The following is a 26156-nucleotide window of genomic DNA, read 5'->3' on the forward strand; positions in this document are numbered from 1 at the left end:
CAACGAGGGCGCCAGCGGACAATCGAAGGATTGAAAAGTGCCCGGATGGAAACGTCCACGCTGGAAGAAAACACGCATAAACGATAATTACTTGGGTGTTTGGTGTTGGCGGGGGCTGGAACTGTTTGGCCAGGCGGGTCGAAGGGCCGGATCGTGCCGGCGAGCAATCGGGGTCGATCCGGTCGTCATCGATGCATCGTGCATTGTTGCTATGCGTGTGTGTGTGTGTGTCAACCGAGCTGGACGGCAATACCAAGGCACAGGCGGTAATGGTGTTGCATTGGGCCAGCAAATCCTTGAGGCAAGAGTGATGGCCATAAGGCGGTGGACGGTGCCTGGGTGCATCATAAGCTTTTTCATGTAACGAGTGAACGATCGCCTGCCGGCCTTTTTGGTTGCAGGCCAGCGCTTTTGAATGGCGACGGGTAATGATGGTTGTTTACCTTTCACACATCCATGGGGAACCAACAATGGAAAGGCATTTCGTCACGACAGCCGTACCCGTCAGCCCCCTTTCCATCCGCCAGAGAAAGGGGAACAAAGCCCGGGCTCGGCTATGTGCTTGTTTTAAAATTACTGATTAATTTCCTATTGGCCTGTTCTGTGTTGCTATTCGGTTGCTTCACGATGTGTGGTGATAGTATGGTTTAACGAGTGCAGGTAGTTTGCTGCAAAGCGAGAGGTTTATGAAGCAAAGCACGTAAAGCAATATCGTAAAGCTAATATTACACATTTTCATGTTACTTCACGTCACGTGATGGGCTTACAGTTGAAACAAAGGAGACTGGGTTAAGGCCTTTCTCCCGGGATAGCACACAGATATCCTTCAATTATAATTTAAAGATTGAAATTACATAAAAAATTAACTTGAAATCAACTATGCCAGAAGGTGATTAAGACAGTTGAAACATTCGTCTTACTGTGTCCAAAAAGGACTGAAGTATAAATTGAATAACGAACCACACCGTAGCCGATAATTTGATTATCTCCGCTCATCAGATCCGCTGTGATACTGAAATTGGATTAATTGTATTTTTTTTGTTCCTGTTCTATTTTCCGGGTGATCAATTCCTTTTTCTTTGCGGGAAAGTCAACCGTTTCAAAAAAAAGTACGCTCACAAAGCTCGGCTCAACACGGAATAAAAGAGTGGATAGATTTTTTTGTCACACTTTTTCACCTTCGTTCGTTTTCTACGGCAGGACGAAAAACTTTCCGTAAAGTACGACACTGGAAAATGGCAATCAAATTACAAAGCTATTTGACCTTTCTTGCTTTAATTGATATTAATTGGAAGGAAACGAGTGAAACACAGTTCATTTATTGATTTAATTGACTCTTCAATTATAGGTAGAAATACTTCTTGCCGGTTTCATTACCTTCATTACTAAATACACAAGAACAATCTTTCCAAATAAAGCATAATTCTAAGATAATAAACATCTTTGCAGTGATCGTTTTAAATATTTTGTTGTAAAGTTCTACATAAAATGCACTATCTACTGGTGGACACGTTCTATTCTTTAACCAAACACAAGCAAACATGTTCACACGTGCTCCTTTCAACACACACTCCACCATATGCCCACCGCACCAAACACCCGGAAATAGTTATCGCTTATGTAAGCACACATCCGGCTGCACCGATAAAATGGGACACCAAAATATGACCAACTTTCAAACACATCCCCTCTCCTCTCGGTTGCGATACACCTGAAGGAAAACAAACAGCCTCTAAGCAGCATAGATCTGTCCCACATTCGGGTGAAGTGAGGACGAGGCACCGTGCGGCGTGGCACAAAAGGTGGAAGAACCACCAAGGTCCGATGCTGCAGATCGAGTCCTTTGCCGAGGATGGCTGAGACCGTGCTGGGTTAGCTAGAACCGGGATCGACTACGAAAGTCATTTTATTTTTTCGTTTATCACCTTTCAGTTTATTTGGAAATTTTTGTTTATCAAGCTAATATTTGTGTTGAAAATTTCGGCCCCGTACGGCCTGTGCGGAGTCGGACTCGACAGTTTTCTGCAGGCGGTTGAGCTGCTGCGTTGACTTGTGCAGCTTTCTCTTGGCAGGACTGCGGTGGGTGACGGAGGAGAGGAGAATTCGCATTGGGTATTCTGTTCAACCGCACCGCAGACAGAGTACGGTGCCCAGTGGAGTCAGTTCAAGCGGAGGCTAGCAGTGGATCGGTGGGACAATTCTTCGTTCAAACAAACGGAGGTTCTACACACTCCCTACAAGACAGTGTGAGTGAAGTTCGTCGTTTGATGCGTGTTAAAGAGCACTAGAAACTGGTAGGTTCTATGCATTGTGCGAGTATAGAAATCCTTGAAACTTTAACTAAATAATTCTTAAAAAGTACAATATCTTGAATGAATATCTAATTGAAAACATTTTGTTGTAGAAACTCATTGGAAAAAGGTCTCATATTTATAAAAATCTGCAGCAATAAATCACAAAACACCAAATGAATGCCAATCTACTATTCCGAAAAACAAAAAACACACACACACACAAATGAAGGATTAGTCGGCCTGCAAGCCGCCCAAACGATTGCATCAATCCTTCCAACCGAGTTCTGCGGCACTGCAGAAGCCAGCCGACAATGATCAACTGACACTGGCACGCCGATACATTGAGTAGATAAAAAATGCATTTTCCAGCGTGTTCTCAAACAAAAGTTTTTTGTTGTTGTTATTCCTTCACTTCCCATTGCCCTGGCCAAACACACTCGCCGTGTTACGGTGAAACTAAGTCTGTAGCACTGGCAGATAACCTGATTCTCGCTGGCACACAACGCAGCGACTACCGACGACGACGACCTAGACGCTCCAGCTCCAAACAGTCGAGTCGGTCGGGTTGACTTGAGCTTGGACTCGGTAATCTAACAGCGAAACTTGTACGACGTCCTCCGTGCAGCAATCAACTTCCAATGGCACAACTTCGTACGATTTCAGTACGATCTAGAGCAAATAGAGCGAGAGATATGAAGCAGCAGCAGCAGCAACAGCAACAACTACGAACGGTATTTGTCGATAAACAACATTTTCTGTTTGATTTAGAATCGATTTTTGTTTGATTTCTTCATAAAGCTGGTGCTGCTGCTGCTGCTGCTGCCGTTTTGTTTGGCCATACGCTTTGTTACGCCTGACGAAGGACGCGTACCGGGGCGCGATATGACGATGACGCCTTCGCCGTGACTTCGGAGACCATGACATTGGCATTGAATCTAGCCGATCTAGGGAAGGTCCAATGAGGGTGGGCAGAATGGGCAGACAGAGGGGGTCTCGAATGGGTTGCACTTATCGCAGCATGAGCGTGCCGAAATGCAACGACATCAACAAGCGGCCAATAATGAGTGTCGTCTTTGCCGAGACCCTGCCGTGTCCAGCGAGCGACACTACCGGAAGGAACGGTCCGTTTGCTGTTGTGTTCTGTTGACCCAAGGGTGGTATTTATCAAACGAAAGTGATAATCTTTGCCCGTGGGGTACTGGGGTAAACGCCCGTTTGGTCGTTTTGTGGGAAACCTATCAAACATTCATGCGATGCCAGCCATGCCAGGGCACGGATTGGCACCTATTGAATTAGGTGTGTTGCGGTTCATTGAAGGAGATTAGTTTGCTTAACGATACGAACAATATGAAAAAGGAATGATTCTGCCTTTGAATGATTAGCACCAACCTGAAATCCGCTTTTCTGAAAGTGACCCATCATCTTCGGCACTCCCACGGCATCGGCATGATGCATACAGATTGCATTTCCGTTACGTTTGCAGCAGTCCGATACCAAGCCCCGAAAACAATACAATCTCGAGAGTGTCACTTATAGTTTACTCATCACACATCTTCGCTGACCATCTTGACTTCTTAATGTTCGTCGAGTACTTCCTCCGACTTGGGGCGTACTCGGAGTGTCTTCTGCTCCATTGCAGTCATCGCGAGTCACCACCGAAATGAAATCATTCACATGTCTCACCAACAGCTGCCGACTCCATGTTCCGTGCTCGGTTCCCAAAGTGCTCCCAACCTTTAAAACTTGTTTTGTCCACTCGATCAACCGTTCCAGACATTCTTCCTGTATTGTGAACGCGGTATGTGTCTTCCTTCGCGTGACAATGTCTTCTAACTTTGTCTGGTTGCTGGTTTCAAGAACTAGGATTTTTATGAATGAAATTGCATTCGTCACGATCGTTAGCGATCCAGCACACCGTAGAGCTCTCCATTGCGCACTGACTACACGCAGCCAGCCTCTAGGGAGGTAAAACCAACACTCTAGGCATTCGTTTCAGCTTTACAAGTAGTTCGGCACTACTTGACCAGCCGGAACAACAACGCACGCTGTCTTGGGAAGAAAGTTGACAGTTTCATCTCTATTTTCTCGGTTCGTCCGGTTTTCGGGATGCAGTCTTGTACAGCTCCCCTTCCCGCGACGACTCATCAATCGCGCGGTTGCTATGTCAGAGGTGGATTGTGGAATGACTCCGGCAGGAGATACCAACATTCTTCCTTGTTCTTTGAAAGTGTCAAGAGCTCCGTGTGTCGTCTTACTGGCCAGCAAAATCCATTCATACAGGATGGTTCTTGAACGCGAACGATCGTTTAGCACGTACTCGGTCTTTATGAGTGGGAAATATTAATGCAATTTTTTTTGGGTGTAGCCATTGCCATCACGAACGAGCACTGGAAGCTCTGAAATGGAATGGATGAATGCATTCTTATCGTACCATTGTTGGGGAATATTTTGTGCGGAATTTTTGCATCCTATGTTTACGATCCATCTAGTTAACAAAGGGTTCAAAAATACTGAAATTTGCACCTCAAAAATGCATAACATTACAATACACAGAGAACCAAACTTGACAATGAGGAACTTCATAGAATAAAGATATTCATCTGAACATGATTTGTTCCAACAATTGTGTATTAGAGCACAACAGCTCCATGGATGTTTGAAAATACCCTGTCGTACTGATCACTTGTATTTTATGCATGCTTTTATTTTATTAGCACCCCATCATCAAGATTCTTTATCCGGATTCGGCAATTCATCAACGGCTGTTTGAGAACATATTTCATTGATTGGGATTATAAAATAACCTTTTCGGCATCGTATCAGCTATGTGTACCTACTCCGTCATAAAAGGAGGTTCTGTCTATATTCATCATAGTCGAATGGCCATTTTGGCAATAAAAGCCATTTGTCCTGAAATACGTTCAATAATTTAGGTCACCATCGCCCGGTGTCATTCGTACGCTTCGCCATTCCACACTGACGATCCGTTCGCGGTCGTGCCCTGCACTGGCCATAAAATTTGCCATCCGGATATCGTTTCTCCCTCCCTCTTCCCCCGCTTCTGTTTCGCTTTTTATCGTTCCACCCAAAACACCGACCGCAAACAGCGCAGAGTTCCACGCTGGCAGCAGCTCCCGGGATATGTTAATGGGTTTATGATTTTGCATAAAATCAGTGACTTCGATTATCTGGCTCCGGCGGGCGGCAGACTTTCTACCGGTTGCAAAAACTCTCCGAGCCATCGAACACTTGCATACATTTATTTAAACGCTAACGAGCACCCATTAGCCCCCGGGATGAGCAAACCGGGCACGTCAGCATGCCCGCAAAACCGCTCGTCAGCTATCACGGGCTGTGAGCGGAGAAATTAACGAAAATTTCTTATCATTCGGCAAACACCTTCTACATTATTTCATGTGCATGTCATCATAAATTTTCCTGCACGGTGGCTTCCTGCGCCGTTGCGATACAAATTGCCATCGGTCTCGGGCCGGTCGGTCGGTCGGTCGGCGGGCGTCTCTGCGGATAAATGCCAACCATCATCGTAAAATATGTGAACGAGGCGCTGTTGGTATGGCCGTGTGGCTGTGTATGTGAGAGACCGAGTTTTTCGTTTCGTTTTACCGGTATCAAAATGAAGGATGATGCTTGGAGCCTTTTTGAATAATGTTTCCCTCACATAAGCCAATGGCGAATGGCCCACTGGAACGGGAAGAAAATATCGATAGCCTTTGCATAATGCGGCTGCGGTATCGGCTGCGACGCTGCGGCCCTTTTGGACACAAACAAACTCACACACACACACTCTCTCTCTCTCAAACACATACACACCCATATATATGTGCTGGAAGATGTGTGTTTGGCTTTGGCAGCATTTTTCGTCCTCGTATGCTGCCGATGTGCTTTCTTTCCGATATACCGACTACCGGACCACTGCGGTAAAGTATGAATTTCAGCACACTGGCACAGAACGTGTTCGTGTCCGTGTTTGTGTGTGTATGGGTGTCTGAGGCACATCGCAATGGGGAAGGTCAATGGGTTCCGGGCCGTTTCATATGTTTACTTTGGGGCGTACGTGTGTATGCCGTTAACATAAAACGTCAATTTCGTTTGACCGCGGTGGATCTATTTCATGTCGCATCAAACCATTATGGGCTGCTGTTTTGATAAAAGCGATTGACGGGGCGATTTGTTTGGTTTCTGCCCGACGCTTCGCTGGTACCTTTATTGATGTTGTTATTTATGAGGCAGAGGACTTTTTTTAGTATAGTATGTTTTGTCGAGTTAGTACATTAAGCTAAACGATGGCGTCAGAAAGCCTCAATATTGCTTATTAACTATAAATTAACTATAGATTTGTCCGAGGGTCGGTTTGGGAAATAAAATAGCTCTCTTCAAGACATCGGCATTGTTATCTCACTTTGTAGACCAGATTTTCCTCGTCCAGTTTATTTCCAGCTATAAATATAAATTGCATAAAACGTATCTAAACTATCACGCATCACTCAGACACATGACAGGCGACACATGAACTCTAGCCGGGGACAGGCTAGCGTAAAGCTTTTCGACTGCAACAACCTCACGTCAACACGTGTCTGATACAGCCATGGCCTATCGATATCTTCCGACCGACCGACTCTCTCACACACACACACACACACGACGAGCTCCCAAAAACCCTTCAGACGCGCGGCCGTCGGTCCAAGGCACGATATTTGTATAATCGTCCCTAGAACGCGCCACGCACTATCGCTCATCGTCGACTGATGATGGTTTGGAAAATGTTTCGCTTTTCGCGGTGCGTGATGATGAGCGAAGCGGTTGGATTAGCTGAAGATCTTTAGTGGCACACGCGGACATATTTTTGCTACATCGGTGTGCGACACTTTAGCGGATTGCTGTGGAGTGTTCTAATCTTTTGATAATTCCTGGTGAGTTTTAGTTCCTTGGTCCTATTTCAGAAAGACATTCAGAAAGATATTTACTCAAACAGTCTCACAGTTTAAGGCAAGAATCGATTCAAACTATCCATCGTAAAGCCCTAATACATGCAATGTTTTCCTGGTAAAATTGCTCTTAAATGTCGAGCCAGAGCAAGTCTTGATGAAAGAACTTCAAATTAGGAGACTCTAAGTGAAGAATATCGCGAAAAGCTGATCTTTCTTGATATACGCCACAAATCTTGAAAGTACCCGTACACGAATGTATACGACGTCAAAGCACACAGACTCAGGTAAGTATGGCTATTCAAGTATATTTTACAAACATTAGTTAATGTTGTTTATTCTCAGCTAGTGCCAGAGTAGCTTCTAACGGTGATAGACTCCAAATCGTGCCCGAGCAGCTTCACTGTGTACAGTGATTTATTTCCACAATCATAAATGTATTATCCTTTGTGTACGTTTTAATCAAAACACACCGTCTACACACTTGTCCATCTGCGCCTCTCCTACGACGCGGGACCATATCGGCCGTTTTGAATTATTAATCCCCAGTTCCTGCCCTCTCAGTAGTAGTACACAAAACACCAAACACGTTGCTTTGCCCCGCATTGAAGAAGCTCTTGACAGGACAGGTAATAAAAACAGAGCAAAAAAAAAAAATCAAGAAGCAAGAAGCGAGAAACAATGGAAAATGGTGTCAGTCCGTGTAAGCGCTCGAGTGGCCCATTCTAGGTCGGTTCGGGTGAAGCATTTCCTCGTTAAATAATTGGGTTGCACTCCACGGGCGCTGTTTTCACCGGGCGGCGGCACTGTAGCCACTTCTGCTTCGTGTACAGGCCTTATCGATTGCAATTTAGCCGAGCGAGTTGAGAATTGCGCTCTGCGGTCTGTCCGCCGTTACCATCGCTCCCAGCAGTGCGTCTCATTTCCGTGTGCCAGCAGTTACACAATTACGGCCGAAGATGCACTTCAGCGCATATGGCGCATTGTGCGCGAAATCGATGCACCGATGGGTACAAGCGGGTAAAGTACTTTACCGTGTTTTTCCTGATACGCACCATCGCCAGTCGTTTCGGGGGTTCTTTCTTTATCTGGATCGATAAAATGCCCTAATGTATTGAAATGCGTTAAACACGCACACAGTGTTGCACTGTAAAGAGTATGCATAATATTCCGTAATTAGACCCAAGGGATGTGATTAATCGAACGATTAATCATTTTTCAAAACAAATTACCCTTTTCGGGCCTGCCTAAACATTGCTTCACCGTTGAATACTTCCGAAATGTTTTATTTCTACGGAGAAATGTCGTATACCTTTTCTCCGTACACAATAATGCTACGACCAACGACCAAAACCCGCCCTCACTGGGCCGAGTCAATTTCGGAAGAGATAAATCGTCACGTTTTCCACCTTTTATTGATTTTTCCCATCAATATTTCATTCACCAACACCACTCCGGAGCTGACTGTGAGTGAGGTCTCGGGCAAAAGTGCCTCCTCTTGGCAGGCTGTCGTTTCATGTTCGGCGTGTTGAACACAACTTACCAACACAAACCGTTGGGGGGAAGGGGGAGTGCTAGTGGACGCTCCGCTGGGCACACACCCGATCTGCAATACTTCCGGCACATCCGGACAGCACCGTAGCAAGCAACGTCTACTCCACCCCAAAAGCATTTCCCTTTCCCTGCTACGAATGGTTCAAAATGGACGCAAGAGAAGGAAAATGTCGCCCACAACCGTAGCGAAGTTTGGTAATGAAGGTTTTCCCCAGGGGAAAAAGCATTCTCCAAATCGTGCTCGTACTACGAGCGTAAACCTTTCACCAATACTACGAAGGATGGCAGAGTACTACGTGCATTTGGTAGTAGTAACGCACACAGCTTTACGCCTACACGCACACTCACAAACACACATACACAGGGCGGGAGGAAAATAGCTGCTTACCACCTGAACGCTGACGATAAAATGGGAAAACGGGATGATATCGAAGAATGATGGGGACGCAATGCTCGACTTTTCCCTGGTAATCTCGATTTTTGCTCCCTTTTTCTCTCCTTTTTTCTCTCTCACTCGTCGTTTCTTTCGCTCTGTCATTCCGGCGGAAACATCACTTTGTGTTGGTAAGCGTGTTTCATCTGCTGCTGCTGCTGCTAGTATGCTTTAACGATACACTAATGTCTCATCTGTATTTGTTCATCGGCTGTGTCTGTGCCATCTCCATCTCGCTCACGCCGTTGGTGTTGGGCTCTCTGGTAAATGTCACTCGCTCTTTCATCCCGTTCGCATCGTAAAGGACGATTTTCTATCTCCCCTCGCTTGCCACTTGGCTCCAACCAATGGTATTAGGGAGGGTTGCGCGTACCGCGTTTGTGTTGCTGGTAAAATATTAAAGCCAAAAGATAAAGCTGTCTGTTCCTATGTTCCTGCACAGGATGTAGTGTTGGCGAGTGGCATTATAAAACAACGCTGGTAGCTGAGCGTAAAGGGCTGTGGATAAAGGAAGAGACGCCAGGATCCAAATGGAGGTTGTAATCGATTTATGTGAACCAGCGACCAGCGAACGAGCAGGGAGTTTTCTAGCATATGAAAAGCGATGATGCGCAAAAGACACTTTTCCACACGCGATGAGAACATCAAAAAGAGAAGGAAAGAGAGAAAGAGAGAAAGAGAACAGAAGAGAAAGAGAAAGAGAAGAGAGCGCTACATGAAAGCAAAAGAAAAGCGTCGAAACATTTTCATTCAACCGCATCACAACCTACCTGCTGTGAACCTGGGTGAAACGGGCGTGCTGTGTATGGTCGGGAGTGGAAATCAATTATTTATTTTCCATTTCCGTACCAGCATGTCGTAACTCGACTTTACAGACACATCGATTAAAATCCTCACCATGCTTGTGGGAGAGGAATGTATCAACGAGGAGTAAGAGAAGCTGTAACACAATGTTATTGGCGGTCGAGAACATGGCGGAAACATACCTTACATCAGGTTTAAGGAAAGCAAACAAATAAAAGCCCAAATTATCTGCCAAATGGAACGCAGCATCTTAAAACAAAAACTAAATGGATTATATTATTTTTAAATCACTTTTTATTATTATTATTATCGATTTTGTTTTTAGATTTTTCTCTGCCTGTGCCTCCCCTGCTGCATTGTTTTTCTTCCTCGCTGTGTTTTTGGAATGCAAAAAATGCCACTAAAGTTCACAGTTTTCTTTGAAATTGTATTCGCTCCATTTTGCCGCCTCCCCGTTTGCCGCCCGTTGTTCGGAATGGTCATTTGCTGTCCCTACTGCTTCTATAGAGGGAGATACTTTCTTATTTTGCTTTTTACAACTTAAATCATAACCCCATTGTTCAATCATGGATGGAACAGTGCGTGGCCCTTCGTTTCTTTCACGCAATCCCATCGTTCCGATCGTTCATTGCTGGTCGTCCTATTTTTCCTATGCTTTCCGAGCGCGGCTTTCCATCTTTCCTGTCGCGAAGTACTAAACCGAGCGGGCAAATGGGGATAGTATACCTGCTAACTAAAAGCTATTAACAAAATGGCCTGCAATTTCGAACAATTTCACAGCAGACAAACTGCATGGAGTTGTGGAGACAGTGTGCTTGGGCGCGCATTATGCTTTACACGCGCCACTACTACTACTACCACTAATAGCTAATCGTATCGCCCCCGGGGAACAAGTGACGGCTCGGGTATTTCATCTTCCTTTTTTCACTTACATACATCTGTGATCTGTTGTGTTGCTGCTCATTAGTCTGTTTGTTTTCAAACTATTCCATTGGCTATGACGCTCTACAATCGCTTTGATGTAGCACTCGCTCGTCATGCGTATCTTCTGAGCTCGGAGCTGATTTTTCCGGTTCCGATTTTAGCTACAATTATTTGCTCCAGGCCGTACGTACGAAAGGAATGTTACTATGTATTTTCTACACGCGTTTGATTTTGCGTTGCGGTTAAACAACGAGTTTGACGGTATCACCTTAGCTCGAATGAGAAAAATATCATAAATATGTACAAAGATTCATTAAAATTGCTTAAAACGTACAATGTTGATTCCTGTTTTCTTAATGCGGGTTTCCCCCCTCCCCCTTCTGCCCTAATCTATACATACTGGAATGGGTGTGAGTGGCTTCGTTTGGGGTTCATTGCATTCATTGCATTGGGCCGTATTTCTTCGCAATAGGAATGTGTAAGTTTAAAAGGTTATGCGATTGGCTTTACTATTGTTTTGTGTTTACTAGTGAACTGTTGGTACGATTGGAAATTCGTTTTAAAATGCACGAAGAAATAAGGACCACTGGAGACAGGGAAAGTGGACAGCTAAATTAAGCTTTAAAAGAACAAAATATCTAACTATGGTTTCACGGTTACGATAGCAAACTTAAAAGGTAGTGGTATAAAAAAAAAACATATCAATAACCTCCATATTCAATTTACGATAAAATGTAGTTTCTTCTGCTGCTTCTGTTGCTGCTGGGTTTCGTTTTTTTCCATTGCGAAGAGATTAATTGCACATTACGTTTCGTGTCTTTTGCTTCACGAGTTCACACACACGTCTTTCTGCTGCGTGGGAAGTTGTTATTACTAACCGGGATTATTAGCCTACTGTACCACAGCTCGCCTTTGGAGCGTGCTTGCGAAGACGTTATTAGCAGAGTTTGGAGTTTTGTGTGGATTGGTTGCTTCAATTTCGAGTAATTGTTCAATCGACGCAATCTGCAACGCTGCCAACCAGCGGCGGGTTCTCGCCCTCTGTTCCCTAAATGTTTTGAAACCTTTTCGTGTACCGTAACTTTCATTCATAACCTTCTCGTCGCAGCTTTACCGTTGAACATGTTTTTGCTTCAGTGCTTCAAACTGACTTTCAAACGCATTGCTCCACACCAAACACACACACGATCACCAGCGAAGCTAAGCGCAAGAAGCTGTACCAAGTATAATTTTCACTGGAACGCACCGAACAGGTATCAGTCTCAGACGAGTCTCTCATGTGACTGCAAAGCCTTTCTACGGCGTGGCATACGAGATTTCGGTGAAGCTGCTCGTTAGCATACGGCAGCTAAATAGCAAGGGCCGATTTTCGACCGAAAAAGCGAGTCGTCTCCAACGGCCGAACGGAAGACGCCGGCCACATTTAGGAATTCACACCTGCATCACACCGTACGCTGGTGGTGATGGTGATGATGCATTTTTTGTGACTGCTAAAGTTCGATTTCTCTGTATGTAGATCCCTCTCGCTCTCCCGGTTCATCTCTTTCTCTATTTCTCTTTTATAAAACTTTTGCCGTGAGTTCATGGACCGCATAGTGAGGTCCACTCCAGCAAACCTCGCCGAATAAAACTCATCAAAAATGTATCCGAATCATCCTAAAGCCGCCCGCCGCCCGAAGGTATACCCATTTGCAAACACGAGACGTTCATCTATGATTAATTTTCAATTTCGAAATTGAATCCATTAAAATTCTACTCTCCCCGCGCGCTTGCCGCAAAACTTTTTCGCAAACCTGCCAAACTGAACCGCCCAAACCGTTCGGCCATGTGATGGGATGGATCGGTACCACTACCACCAGCGTCCAAAGTAAATCAAAAGCCCATCAGCATCAATCTGGGCAAGTTAAATTGAACTTCTTTTCGGACCGTACCTCAACTATTGACACAAGCTGTCACTCTCAAGGGCGGTAAAAAGTGCCCTGCAAAGTCCTCCTCGCCTCCCCACAACTCCTGCTCTCAGTTTTATGTTGCAGTATTCGGTGTGTGTGTGTGTGTGTGTGTGTGTGTGTGTGTGTGTGTGTGAGTGTTTGAGTAGAGCGGACAACACTCTTACACGTTTGACACATTCTATCACTCGCTCGTCATCTCACCCGAGTTCCAAGTTGAAGAAAGGCTTATTAATTCAAGAATTCAATGAGCTGTACACGTGTCCGACGCATTCGGAAACAATTCCACCTCTGTTACACGTTATTATTTTGGTGGACGTCTTGTTGGGAGTTTGGTAAAAAGCAGCCCCCGCGCTCTAAAGCGTATCATTCACTCGTTGTGTGTATGACATATGCAACAGAGGCCTGCCATGCAACGTCCGATAGTACTTGCTCCCTTCCCTGTCTTCGTTTCCTATCGATCTACCGATTGAGGTCATCGGTTCAACTTGCGACGTGCGTGCGTTTAAAGCGACTCACTCACTCACAAGACTTCGCATCTCGAGTGCCGCTACCGCGTACAACCTCCGAACTTGACCAAAAAAAATACCTCCAAAAAGAGAAGCGCTTCGAAAGCAACCAGTTTAAAAAAACAACACACTCTTCTACCTTACAGTGGCGTACAAATTAGACCCCACCTTCGGGTTAACGACAATTACCATAAAGCAAAAGAAACTACACGCGGAACGCGTGCGCACACACTACGATCCCGTGGGTGAACGAAATTCCGCCTCAAGTGCAGACACTTGGACAACGTTTGGTTAGCTGTGGACACTCTTCGGTTTGGGCAGCGGCTCTCGAAAATCGATTTCAGGGGACATGAAAGGTTAGGGTTTTTTTTTTGTTTGGCTGTTGGTTGTTTTCGTTCGAGACTCCTATCCGGATTTATTGCCTGCCGGAGGAATCGGAATTGGTATACAGGCAAACAAAAATTGCTCGCCGAAATAGAACTACGCACTGGGAACTACAAGACAAACAACCGCTTACTGAGGAAGCGTACGAGGAGTCTAGGACTCCCTAGATGCGGGAGGCATTGGAGTTGGAGTTCATTCAGAAAGACTGAAAACGATCGTACAAATGACTGGGGAATATCCATTGATCACTGGACACGCAACGTTTTGATGCTCGTGTCCAGTGAGGAGAGCGTGCGAGAGAGAGAGAGAGAGAGAGAGAGAGAGAGAGAGAGAAAGAGAGAGAGAAAGAGAGAGATAGAGAAAAAGAGAGGACAGAATCCCAACGTCCAAGTGAAGGTCGTCTGCCGACTGTTCAGTCAACTTGAGCCAAACACTCCAAAAGTCGTCCAACCGTTTAGGCTTCCGTTCGGACGGAACCATTTTCGGGTGTATCGGGTGCCCCATCGTGTGGAGAGCCTTCTCAATCAGGTTGTCACCGATCGCATGCTCGTGAGCCGTGTGCGTGTGTATGTATGTGATGCCCTATCCGCTACCCAGTGTGCGATCTTCACAACATGCGCTTTTGAAGAGCGTCCTAAAACGAGATATTATGGGGCGACGTATCGGAGGTGCTGCCCGATGAGGACGCACTGCTATTGCCAGCGGTCAGATCGGTCGCGACAAACCCTCTGCTGCGCTGATCGTCGTACTCGTCCTCCTCATCCGGCTCGGACGGTTGTTGCTGCTGTTGATGTTGCTGCACGAGCTGCGCATGATAAGGATGACGGTGATGGTACACGTAACGATTGGTCTGCAGATAGCTACCACCACCGCTGCGCGCGTAGTTCGCCGAGGTGCTAAGCTGCGCCAAATCCAACCATTCTTGGTCGAGATCGGGCGGCTGACGGTGCTGCTGCTGGTTCTGTTGCTGCTGCTGTTGCTGGTTCTGTTGGTGCTGCTGCTGCTGCTGCTGGTGCTGATGCTGCTGGTGGTGCTGTTGCTGGTACTGTGTGCCAGTGTGGTAGTAGCCTTTCAACCGCACTTATGCCAGCGGATACTGATGTCACAAGCTGGTCGTGCCCGTGGACGCATGGTGGTAGCCGAGGCTCTGGTGATAGTACGAGTCCTGCCCGAGGGCGGCCGCGGCCGCGTGCGAGTTCGGCAGCGGGCTGAGCCCGTTGTAGCCGGCGTACTGGCTCATCTCGTACATCTTGATGTCCGCCTTCGACTCGGTCGGCAGCAGCCGGGTGATCGAGAACGGGTGACTAGAGGGCGTGTAGCCCGCCGGTTCCTGCTTCAGGTGCATCGAGTGGTATTCACCAAGCAGCGAAGGGTGGCAGCGATTTACCATAGCCGTCAATTCCTCCTGCTGCAGCTGCTGGTGGGCCGGATGGTGGTGGTGGTGGTGCGTAGGGTGGTGCGAACCACCATGCTGTGAATGAGATTGTTGGGCTAAGCATAAGTCGGCCGTCGCGTGCAGCATCGCGAGCGCGTCCGCGTCTTTACCGTGCGCACTGTTCAGCATGCCGTGCGTGTCGACTGCCGCGCTCAGCTTGGACACGTGCTCCGTCCGGTGGCTGTGGTGGCTGTGGCTGTGATGGTGATGGTGATGGTGGTGCTCCTCGTTCGGGTCCTTCTTGTCCGGGCTGCCGACCGCATCGAGGCTGCCGCCGTGCGCCGGGCTCTTGTGCAGCGACCGGAGCACCTCCTTTTTCTCGTCCTTGAACCGCTTCTGGCGCCGCAGGTAGCACCCGTTCTCGAACATGTTGCCCGAGTCGGGATGGAGCGTCCAGAACGACCCCTTGCCCGGCTTGTCCGGCGTGCGGGGCACCTTCACGAAGCAGTCGTTGAAGCTGAGCGAGTGCCGGATCGAGTTCTGCCACCGCTGCTGGTTCTGCCGGTAGAACGGGAACAGATCCATGATGAACTGGTAGATCTCGGCCAGCGTCAGCATCTTGTGCGGGTTGTTCTGGATCGCCATCGTGATCAGGCTGATGTACGAGTAGGGCGGCTTGGCGTGCGTGTAGTTCCGCCGGTACGTCGCGGCCGGCTTCTCCGTGCGGGCCCGCTGCAGCGCGACCGAGTTGGGCGAGCTCGGGTCGCCCAGCACCTCCCGGCTGCCGGCCACGCTCGAGTACCCGGACATGGCCGCCATCGTGCTCATGCCGTTGCCGCCCATGCACGAGCCCATGTTGCTGATCGGCGACCCCATCGAGCTGTACCCGATCGGCGTCGAGGTGAGACAGTTGCCCGACATGCTGTTCATGGCGGCGCCCATCCCGCCCATGCCCGGGCTGCCGAGCACGGTCGCCCCGAACCCGCCGCCCTGGGGCGACACGGACGTCATGCCGCCGACCGCCATCCCCATACTGTTCATGCTGCTGTACGTGGTGGCCATCGGGCTCATGTTGCCGCCACCGCCACCGCCGCCGCCGCCGCCTCCACCACCCACCGCCATGCTACTGCTCGTGTTGATCGAGCTTTCCGGGTAGAGCTTTTGCATCTTTATCGCAACCTGTCTTCCACCTTCCTACCCCCTCACACTCATATACAATGACACTCTCTCTCTCTCTCACACACACACACACACACGTCAAACACACGTCAAACAAACGATAAACACACTGCACACTGATAGGCTGCGGCGTTATCCTTTGGCGATAGGGAAGAGATTCTCTCGGCTCGGCGCACGCAACCGCTTATCACCGCTTAATGGCGCTTCTGCTTCACACGCGCGGCACTCACGAGTCGTACCTCGGCGTCGGGGAATGAATCATGATCATGTGTGGTCACTCTTATCGCTCGCTCGCACTACCGACTCACATCGATTTCGCATCGATCAACGCGGACGATGAATTGCAACGAATTCACTTTCACTTTCACCGACGCACCGCGGTTAAGTTTCTATATTGATCGTTACGACAACTCTATCGCTAGTCCGTTTTTAGTCACTGACAACTTTAGCTAGACCTTCGTTCCGTCACACTGCTTGCGTTACACACTGCATCACACCTGTGCAAGGAGGATTATTCCTTTGTATTCTGTTTTCACATAAATTGAAACTGCCAAATGGAGACGAAACGTCCTCTTTCTTGTTCTGCTCACTTCAAGACCGTTGTCACACTTATCACACTTCACCGACACCAGTTTGTTTTTTCCTCCTTCCTTTTATTACGATCAACGATCGTTTAACATCCCAAATTTCACTTTCTTCTAACAAGCAACCCAGTTGGAAGCTTCACCCAATTCACGCTCAAAGCTCTGGACGATCACGAGGATCACGCCAGGATCACGCACTATCACAACGCACGCGGACCGCGGATCGAATCCGGGAGAGTGTTGCGAATTATTTCCCACTCGACCAACGGCAATCGGGCCAAAAACCCAAACCAACTACTAGTCCACCCAGGCCGCCGGGAAAAAGAACACTTTGGCGCGGGGTCGCACGCGAGAGAGAGCTTTATTATATTGATGTTTATATATTCTAATGTTGAACAAACTTCCAAAGTCGCAGCCACACGCTGTGATCTGGCAGCCCGTGGCAGACAAGCGACAAGATGCGACTGTTTGCAGAGGGGAACAGCAACTATTTGGCTTTCAAACAGTATTTTCGAGCTGAAGTGCCTAAACTTTAAGTGCACCACAATGGGCGTACGGGTGTGTGCTGGTGTGCGTGTCGCACACGCGTGCTGGCGATGGTGTGTGTGCGTGCCTGGCCCTCGGCGCTAGCTTCGCTCCGGCATTGGCCAATGGGAGCGGCCGAGTTGTATGCGTCTCTGTCTCTGGAGGCGGAGCTATTGAACGCGTAAGGGTTGCTTTACATCGTGCTGGAGGGTGAATTTCATGTTCGCTCTCACACACACACACACACACACACACACACACACACACATAGTGATGCACACGCACGGTGCTGTGGAGGGACTTTTCCCGGTTCCCTGCAGCGCGTGGTGAAGAGAGATGGAAGATGAACCTTTTCGTACGCATGCGAATTGAGTGGAACAGACGCCAAGCTTTTCCTGCCAGCTTGCCACCCTTAAAATGCCACACGACTACAGCACACACACACACATACACACCCCTGGATGCACGTACACCACCCGGGCCTTTGTGTTTGTGTGGAAAATGGCTGTCTTTATTGGGGTGGTGGAAAAACATCCTCGCGCATCACACACACACACACTCTCGTACAGCGTTTGGGAAGAGAAATCCGAGCCGCTTTTCCTGGCAGCCACTGCGCCTCCTTCGATTCGCCTCCCAGCCTAGGCTGCTCCACTGTGGCGTGCAAAAAGCAGAAGAAAAAAACCAAAACCGGAGCAATGTATGGCTGTATCCGGTCGCCCGGGCGATGATGAGGCCCGGTCGGTTACCGTTTGCACAGCGGCCGACAGCCCTCAGCACGGTTGGCCGGCTAGTGGCAGGCCTTGCCCGCTTCGAAGAATTGACAGTTTATCGATGGAAAAGACGCCAACCGCACTCGTAGTGACAATTTTTACGGTGACAGACTCGGTCGCGGCAGGAAAATCGCGTACCCGGCTCCCGCTGTACGATATACGGTTACCGCGGTGGAAGCAGCTACAACACGGCAAAGGTGCTTCCCCTCGGTTCTGGGTGGTGAATAAAACTACACTTGACAGTGGTGTGCTACAGGGCGGTGTGTTGCAAAGTTTTTAACGCCTTGAATTTAAGCGCCTTAATCGCGACGAAAAGTTTTTCCAACGCCACGAAAGGCTGATCGTGTACGGGAACAGGTTTGGAATTCGTGCTGAAAGGCTGTGCTTCCGCAAAATCCCGGCCAAAGTGGCTGTTTAAAAAGCGAATCAAACACCGGAAGCGATTCGCGGCACACGGCACACGGTCCCATCCATTCCGTTGCCCGACGGCCGTAAAGCAAGGCCCCCGCCGTTCGAGCCGGGGCCGCCATCGAATGTGCCGGGGCGATAGTAAGCCGCGGCCCCGGTGTGACCGGCTGTCGGTCGAACGTGTTGAGATGGTAAGTAAAGTGTGCACGATAGTTTGTGTTCGCGTATACGCTTTTTTCCCTTATCTTATCAGTGGAATAGTTTATTTATTTAATTTTAAATGGCTGCTCTTCGTTTTTTTTTGTAACACTCTTCGAGTCCATTTCCTTGTCGCGAGAGTGGCCTGGGGCTGGGATTAGTTCGGGACCATGAGGCATGAGGTCGTTCAGGGTGCGGGTCTTACATCGTCATACTGTACGCGACGGCAGAATTGACTAGCTGATCAGACTGAGGTTTTCGCCATACTTCTGGCCTCGCTTCTGTTGCAGAAATTGCGTTGTGATGAAGAAGTGTAGAACATTGGCAATGAGTTTTTATTTTGTCACTCAAACATTGTCTTTGTTTATATTTTAAGTTCTATCCCACATATATATTAAAGATAGTTGGATTACTCAATACAGTCATGCAAACGAAACAGAAAACTTCGGGTAGTTTCAGAAGATCATTGTAATCTCAAATCCCTCTTCAAAACTGTTATGATACGGTTAATCTGGAATGTTTTACGGATAATTTTTATGCATGCTAATGAAATCCATACTTTTTTATCCAAACTCCAAATTCAACTCCTATCATAAATGACCTAAAACAACCTCCTTCGCTTAACTACTTTTGTATTAACACCGCAAGGGCGTAAATTATGTCCATTGAACAGTATTCAAAACAGAACATTATATCGTTATACGTTTGGACAATCCCTGGGGAAGTTGGAATATTCATGATACAGCTTAGGTTTAATATAACTAACATGCCATACTTAGCCTAGCATTAGCAGAGCATTCTCTTAATAGACAAGTCAACATGAAGACTTCGACTTCGGAAGACTTTGTTCATTAGATTCATTCTCACATAACATATTTTGCTTGTTAAAGTCTCTCTGATCTAGAATATATATTGTCATATATTGCCACAAGACATAAATCGACTCAACAACTTTGAAATATCAAGCAAATATGTAAATAATGAACAAAATTATTGACGAAGTCACTAACAGATTAAAAGATGTTTTGTGAAATATAAGGCCCAATATTCCTAATAAAAGTTTGTAATCAAGTCTGTACTCTATTAGAATGACTTCACCGAGTTCCATCTTGAATTTCTACGCTCAAAAACAACGAACAACACATCACATCATCCAATCTGCTTCGCTTCTTTCTTCCTCTTTTCAAGATGCGCTGATAGCCGTTCCGCCATGCAGTCAGAGAGGGCGCTTATCATCCGATTCCGGGAACCCAACCACGAGGCACACGATGCAACGCGTCGCACGGAAAATGAACCATCATCATTCACCCTGGGTTAAATTACCCTCCTCCTCTCTTTCTCTCTCTCTCTCTCTCTCTCTCTCTCTCTCTCTCTCTATCTCTCTCTCCGCCTGTGCCCTCGTTCGCGCTACGGACATCCCGCCACCACTGAAATGCCGATGACAATGTTCCGGTGTCCAAATCCCTAACAAACCCCAGCGTGTTGCCGCATGCACCGAACCTACACTATCAGCCGTTCTTGCCGTCGTTGTCCTCCACGTTCTATGTTCTATCTTTTGCGCCACTTATCATTGTGCACACAGACACACTGCCAGGCGAAGGGCCAACGCACCGAGCGAGCGAGCGGCGTCGAAAACGCGCGACGGTCGACACATTACCTGGGATCCATGGGCGGTTTCGGAACGGTTGGAAGTCGGATCGGTTTTAAAGTCGGCCTGTGAAAGCGAAGCCGAACGTATTTGCTCACACAATCTGCACCCCACCCCAATTGGCCGTCCCGATTGGGCCCCGCGAGCAACACGCATTTGAATAAGGATAAGGTCATCATCGTTCGTCGGTCCGTTTCCTTCGCTTGCCGGGACTGTTTTCCCCGGGTGACGGTAAAGCCAGCGGGCTCCGGTACCAGCTGGTGGCCATTTTATGACGCGTATAATGCGTGCCTTCATTCCCGAGAACGTTTGACTGGTCCCGCATTTCGATTGGGTTTTAGCGGAGCTGATAAGAACGGGGACGGAATCTGAATCAAAGCTGCCGGTACGGGACAGCGTCCTAGCGGGTCAAGCGGGGTGAGTTTCAGGGTGCACAGTATGCACAGCACCCAAAAGCCCTGAAGATGATCATACGTGAGTTTATGTGTGTGTGTATGTTTGTGTGCTGATTGTGTGAATAAGTGTGCGACCGTGTGTTGTCGAACGAAAAGCCAACGCAACCCAATTTCGTTCTTTGTGTCGCGCGGTGCTGGAATAGGGAAGATGCCGAGCGCCGTGACGCAGATTCCCTCTCCTTTGCCCGGGCTGCCGTTGTTTACCGAAAGTATCATATAGCGATAATACGTGCCTCGGTGCCTCGGAAAGGAAAGTACGTTAAGATTTCGCCTTCACACCGACACCCAGGACAGCTGCTGCGGCAAAAGGTCGCCATCCCGCCATTTCCCAAGCGCAATCGAAGCATCTTCTGCGCAGCGTCTTCTTTGTTCGTGCAGGCTGTCGAGGAATGGCTGCCAGGGCAGGCAAGAAGTATTGCCCTTCTGCGACCGTCTTCCCTCGTTCCGGGAGCGTTCCCGGATTGAAGCTTAGTCATCGAATTCGTACGATTGTACACACCCCGGGTGCCGCTGTTGTGAGATGGCGGCCAGTTGTGTATTTGTGGCGAGAGTTGAGACGGACGCGGCAGCGCCTTGGAAGCTCCGGGTGTTTCCGGGTAAAGGCTTTCTGCCATCGTCAGCCCCTTTTCCGCAGGGGTTTGTGCTGATTCATGCAACACGCTCTAATAGCCTGAACCTTCGGTTCTCCACCGGAAGGATGCGAACCCAGGACACGTCCCCAGGTCCGGGAGTTTGAATCCGTATCCGTTACCGCTGTGAGCACGCGGCGTGATAGATTAAATCGTGCAAGGCTTCTTGGGCTTAAGCTTTGTTTGTGGCGCTCTGCGGCTTCTGTTTGAAGGCAAACACGTATGACCGATAGAACGATAAGAGGATGTGTGAAATAGTTTCCTTTTGATTCGATTTCAACGCTTTAGGTCCATTCTAGAGATATTTCTTTGGAGTGTTTCCTGTAGGTTTCTTTGTAATTATTTATAGAAATTGGAAATAGCCATACTTTTTCCTAGAATCTCCGCCTTTATTGATTTCAAAGCTCTCCTCTTACTGGGTGCTTTTTCGACCCAAGCAACGCACTGGCATTGATTTATCTTATCGACAACAGATCCCCGGACAACTGATTGTAAAAAAAAAACCGGTTTAAAATGATTCGCTTTTTTCCCCGGCCTCCTCCATTGTTTATCTATGGCGGTGACATTTGATTGGGTTGTAAGCGATAATGGGTGTTTTATCAAAACCGATCGACACCTAACGTCTGCCTGCCGCCATACATGGGCGATTGATGTTCAGGCTTTTTTATTTACTAAATTAGCCACCACAAAACAACAATAGAAAGAAAAAAGTGAACAACCAAACAGTAGCGTCGAAGTAGTTGTCTTCTTGCTGGTGGCACCGATTTGATTTGTGTCTCCCGTGGAGGTACAGCTGGAATTGTGTTTGTGTGTGTGTGTGTGCTTTTATGAAGGGAGGTTGGCTAATTTTAAATCGATAACTGACCGAGTTGTGCTGCCGTCTATCAGCCGCTCGAAGTGGCGCGTGACTTTTGGGGGCCACTTTTTGTCGATACTTTGCGGTGTATCTTTCTGGGCACGCGACATGCGTACCATTGCTTTATCAGCAGCTGGCGAGACGTGCGTAACCGTTTACCGACGGCATTTAAGATCGTTGATACTATTTCTGCGGATTTGTTGATTTGTTGATTTGCGGCTGATCGGTATTTCGTGGAAAATCGGCGGACTGGCACGACTGGGCAAACTAGCGGAGGGAGGTGTGTCGATTAATTTACGACACCCTGAATCACTGGCCAAACATTTGCGAATTATGTTTGGCTTCCGCGTAACCTAATCAAACGTGTTTTAATACCAAGCTAAGAGTTTTTAAAGCTGTTTGCAAAGCTAATTTCAACCAAACGCTACGTTTTAAGCCGCGTCACAGCTCACCCCTCTCGCGATCGCGATCATTTAGTAAGGCACTCATGAGTACCCGCCGACCCCGCTAGTTAGTGTGGCTTGGTCAGCAGCCTGACTCGCCAACCGGGGTTTGCTTAGTTGTTTGTTTTCTCCATTCCCGGCATTCCGGCAAATGTGTTTGTGTTCACAAAAAATCATCGTATCATTACAATAATCACATAGCAAGCCACTTCCAGCTCCGCGTCAACCGTTTCCCCCATTGCCACGCAACCAGCTGACAGCAAAGGCAGCTTGAAGAAAGAGCACGCACAAAAACGCATTCCCCAAATCGATTTTTGAGGCCTTAAAGTGCCGTTTCCAAAGCGAAGCCACAGACGGCCGAAGCCGCCGCAGTAAACAAGCGTCGCACACGGAACTGCACGAGGTATGGCCCCGGTTGGGCCCCGGGGGGGACGGGCAAGCGGTTCCGTCTGGGTAAGGTAAGTGAAAATGTACATAAATCCCATCGCATCGCATCGAGCAACCATCTCACCTCCGAAAAATCACAGCTAATAATTAAGAAATAAACATTGTTAAAGCTTATCGGACAAACAGCGACTCGGCCGTGCGGCATGAGACATGGAGGAAGAATAAAAATTGTTTGTCTAAATATTGTGTCTCGGAGTTGGTGTTTTGTGTGTGGCTCGTCGTTTTTTTTTTTTTTGGTTTTACTTGTAGCGCGAAACCATTCTTACCTCGCCATGCAGCTTGGGTAGGAAGATCCGAAAAAAAACAAAAACCCCTCACTGTACTGAAGTTGTCCGTTGTATGAGTCGTGTGACTTTAAGAATGGTTTCGCTGGTCATTACACATTTTCAAGGTAGAAAGGCAACGACATTTATGCAATGAGCGTGTTTGGTTTGGATGGTTTACCCTCCAGCACGGGGGAACATCTATCGTTCGATTTCCCCGGCCTAAGCCCAACTATTGGCGTCAAAAGTCACACCAGCCAACAACTCCGGCCGTCAGTTTTGACAGTTGGTGCAGCTGCTGCTGCTGTGACCGTGGGGTCGTCCAAGGATCCTCTGCTTACCCTCTCCCTGTACGCAACGCGCCGCCTGTATGTAGTTATCTACCGATCCGGTACGTCACAAAAAGGTGCAATTCAATTACAGTGCCCTTGCATACGCCTTTTTATATTGTCTGATGTGCGTGTGTTTACCTATTGACAGTTACCTAAACCCAGGCTTCAAGGGTGGACGCGGTGGACAGTTGTGCTTGGTTCGGCCAGGGTGCCCCAATTATAATGTGACCATCGTGCGGTAAGAAGATAGCGCTCTGTGACAGGAGCGAAGGGACGAGTGACCGAGTCAGAATAACAACCACAACATAAAAACTGATTTGTCATTGCATGTAGGGCTGATCGAGAATGTCCACCTATTGCTGTTAGGATCGTCAATTTGTGGAGGAATAGATGAACAGATCGCGGATGGAATGGAACGTGACATGGAATGATGTGGCATTTTTGTGCGTACTGTGCCACGAACATTGTACTTACTCTTGACAATAATAAAGGCAATTCGACAAACTGTTATACACTGTTATACGATGTATTTTTTGGCTATTATCATGCTTAATTTTATTATTTTCTCCATAAAATAACCTTCATTCGCACCTCGGCCACCACTGGTACTAGATCCAACTGATCGAGAGCATCAGCAATATCTTTTACCCACTTACGCTTGCACCGGGCGAACAGTCTGAAGTGATCGACGATGCTCACTGCGCTCACGCTGGACGTGCTCAAAACTGCCGATTGCATTCGACCGTGATATACTCCACCACCCAGGACCACCCAGGTTCGTACTGGATCCTTCAAGCACCGTGACTCTTGCTGGCCACCCGGCCTCCCGGCAGTCCGTGTAAGCGCAGTGACATCATTCGGCATTCGGTACTTACTGCCTGCACGCCGTCGTCGTGATGGAGAAGACTTTATTTATAGAAGCCTACGCCGTGTCCGTCGAGGGAGAGAAAAAAAATGTACGAAACAAACGAAGACGGAGGCAAACAAATTATGCTGCAAGGGTAAGAAACCGTGGGACAGTTTGGTTGGTTAGTGAAACCGATAAAAACTCGTCCATGAGGAAGGTTCCAGTGCTGAGAGATGATTATTTTCACGGTTATGAAGGTACTTAGGGGATGAATTGATGTTTACCTGTTTATGTTTTCCCCCAAAAAAAACATTAAACTAGACTTATTCATTTAAAGATAAGCTATCTGGAGCTATTTCGCTGGTTTGTTTTGCATGCGTCTCCCTGGTCTAGAGTAGCACTCTTCACAAGATTATTGCATTCAATGTTTGCGCACGTAAGCATTGGAACAAAACATTAAAATTAAACCCCATTTTGCGTTCCGGCATGCACCAAAGATCGGTGGAAATGAACAAACGACATCGACCACGGCCACCACATTAGGGAACTCATTGAAAGGATTAAAGCCCATAATGATATTGACACACTTCAGGTACTCAAGGACCCATTCAACAGCGGAGTCGGATCGGTGTACAGTGAGTACAGTCACGGGCATGCACACGCCTACCCGGCAAGCAAGCGGAGGTAGAACAATAGGTCCCCGAAACCCAATTCATACGCACGCAGGGCGGAAGTTACGGGTGGAAGTTTCCTTTCTTTTTTTTCTTCCTTCCGTTTGCCGAAACACCTGTAGCACCCTGGTGGCAGTTCCGGAGCTTTTCTAGCCCTTGGACTGGTTGTGAATAATGAATAATAAAGTAGCCCGTTCTGTTGCCCACAAATCCGTTGCCCCGATGGTCGGCTTACCGCCGCTAGAGGAAGGTAACTGGGAAATGGGTGATTGGTTTCTTTTTTGTTGTAGATTCGTCACTTTTCGGAATCAGATCTGACCGACCGATTCATTCACAACCGAGCGAGTGGTTGTACCGTTTTGTTTCGGACTTCCAGACTCCTTCCGCCAAATCGGCACACGCTCAATGGACTGGAAAATGCGTTCGGTAAGGGGAACTTCTTTCAATTTCCCTCTCCAGTGCTTGCTGGAGTATTAATCCCTTCCGTAGGCTACTGGCCTTTTTTTGCAAAGCCCCGACATGGTTGAATTTCTTTCAATGAGCACTTTCTTGAGACGTATATTGAAGGAATTTGTTATTATTCCTATTGCAATCGCCAAAAAAGAAAGGTTGTTTTCTTGTCTATTTCTTGGTTTTAGAGTCGCTGGAAGCTCTATTTTTAGCCATTGATAGACGCAGAGGGCCACTTAGCGGGACAATAACGGGCGGAACGGCGCATGAAATTGAAGGCAG

At 47.7% G+C, this 26156-nt stretch overlaps 1 protein-coding gene and 1 long non-coding RNA gene across 5 annotated transcripts; one reads left to right on the forward strand and one right to left on the reverse strand.

Moving 5' to 3' along the window:
* Window positions 1-14770: 14770 nt before the first annotated feature.
* Window positions 14771-17436, reverse strand: LOC121587890 (protein fork head). Of its 2 annotated transcripts, XM_041905184.1 has the most exons (2): window positions 15340-17436; window positions 15049-15265 (listed from the first exon to the last, which is right to left on the reverse strand). In XM_041905184.1, exons 1-2 carry the CDS (start codon window positions 16334-16336, stop codon window positions 15150-15152), a joined length of 1113 nt encoding a protein of 370 aa, XP_041761118.1. In that variant the 5' UTR covers window positions 16337-17436; the 3' UTR covers window positions 15049-15149. The 2 variants fall into 2 exon arrangements, with proteins under 2 accessions (XP_041761117.1, XP_041761118.1); XM_041905183.1 differs by having other exon boundaries at window positions 14771-17435.
* A 783-nt stretch (window positions 17437-18219) lies between these two features.
* Window positions 18220-24410, forward strand: LOC121589869. 3 transcript variants are annotated; one of them, XR_006004352.1, is made up of 4 exons: window positions 18220-18826; window positions 20022-23980; window positions 24055-24144; window positions 24240-24410. It is a non-coding gene; the product is annotated as an uncharacterized LOC121589869 (long non-coding RNA). The 3 variants fall into 3 exon arrangements; XR_006004353.1 differs by having other exon boundaries at window positions 20022-23965; XR_006004351.1 differs by having other exon boundaries at window positions 20022-24410.
* Window positions 24411-26156: the final 1746 nt, after the last annotated feature.

Source organism: Anopheles merus, chromosome 2R, assembly GCF_017562075.2.
Source record: "Anopheles merus strain MAF chromosome 2R, AmerM5.1, whole genome shotgun sequence".
NCBI lineage: Eukaryota > Metazoa > Arthropoda > Insecta > Diptera > Culicidae > Anopheles > Anopheles merus.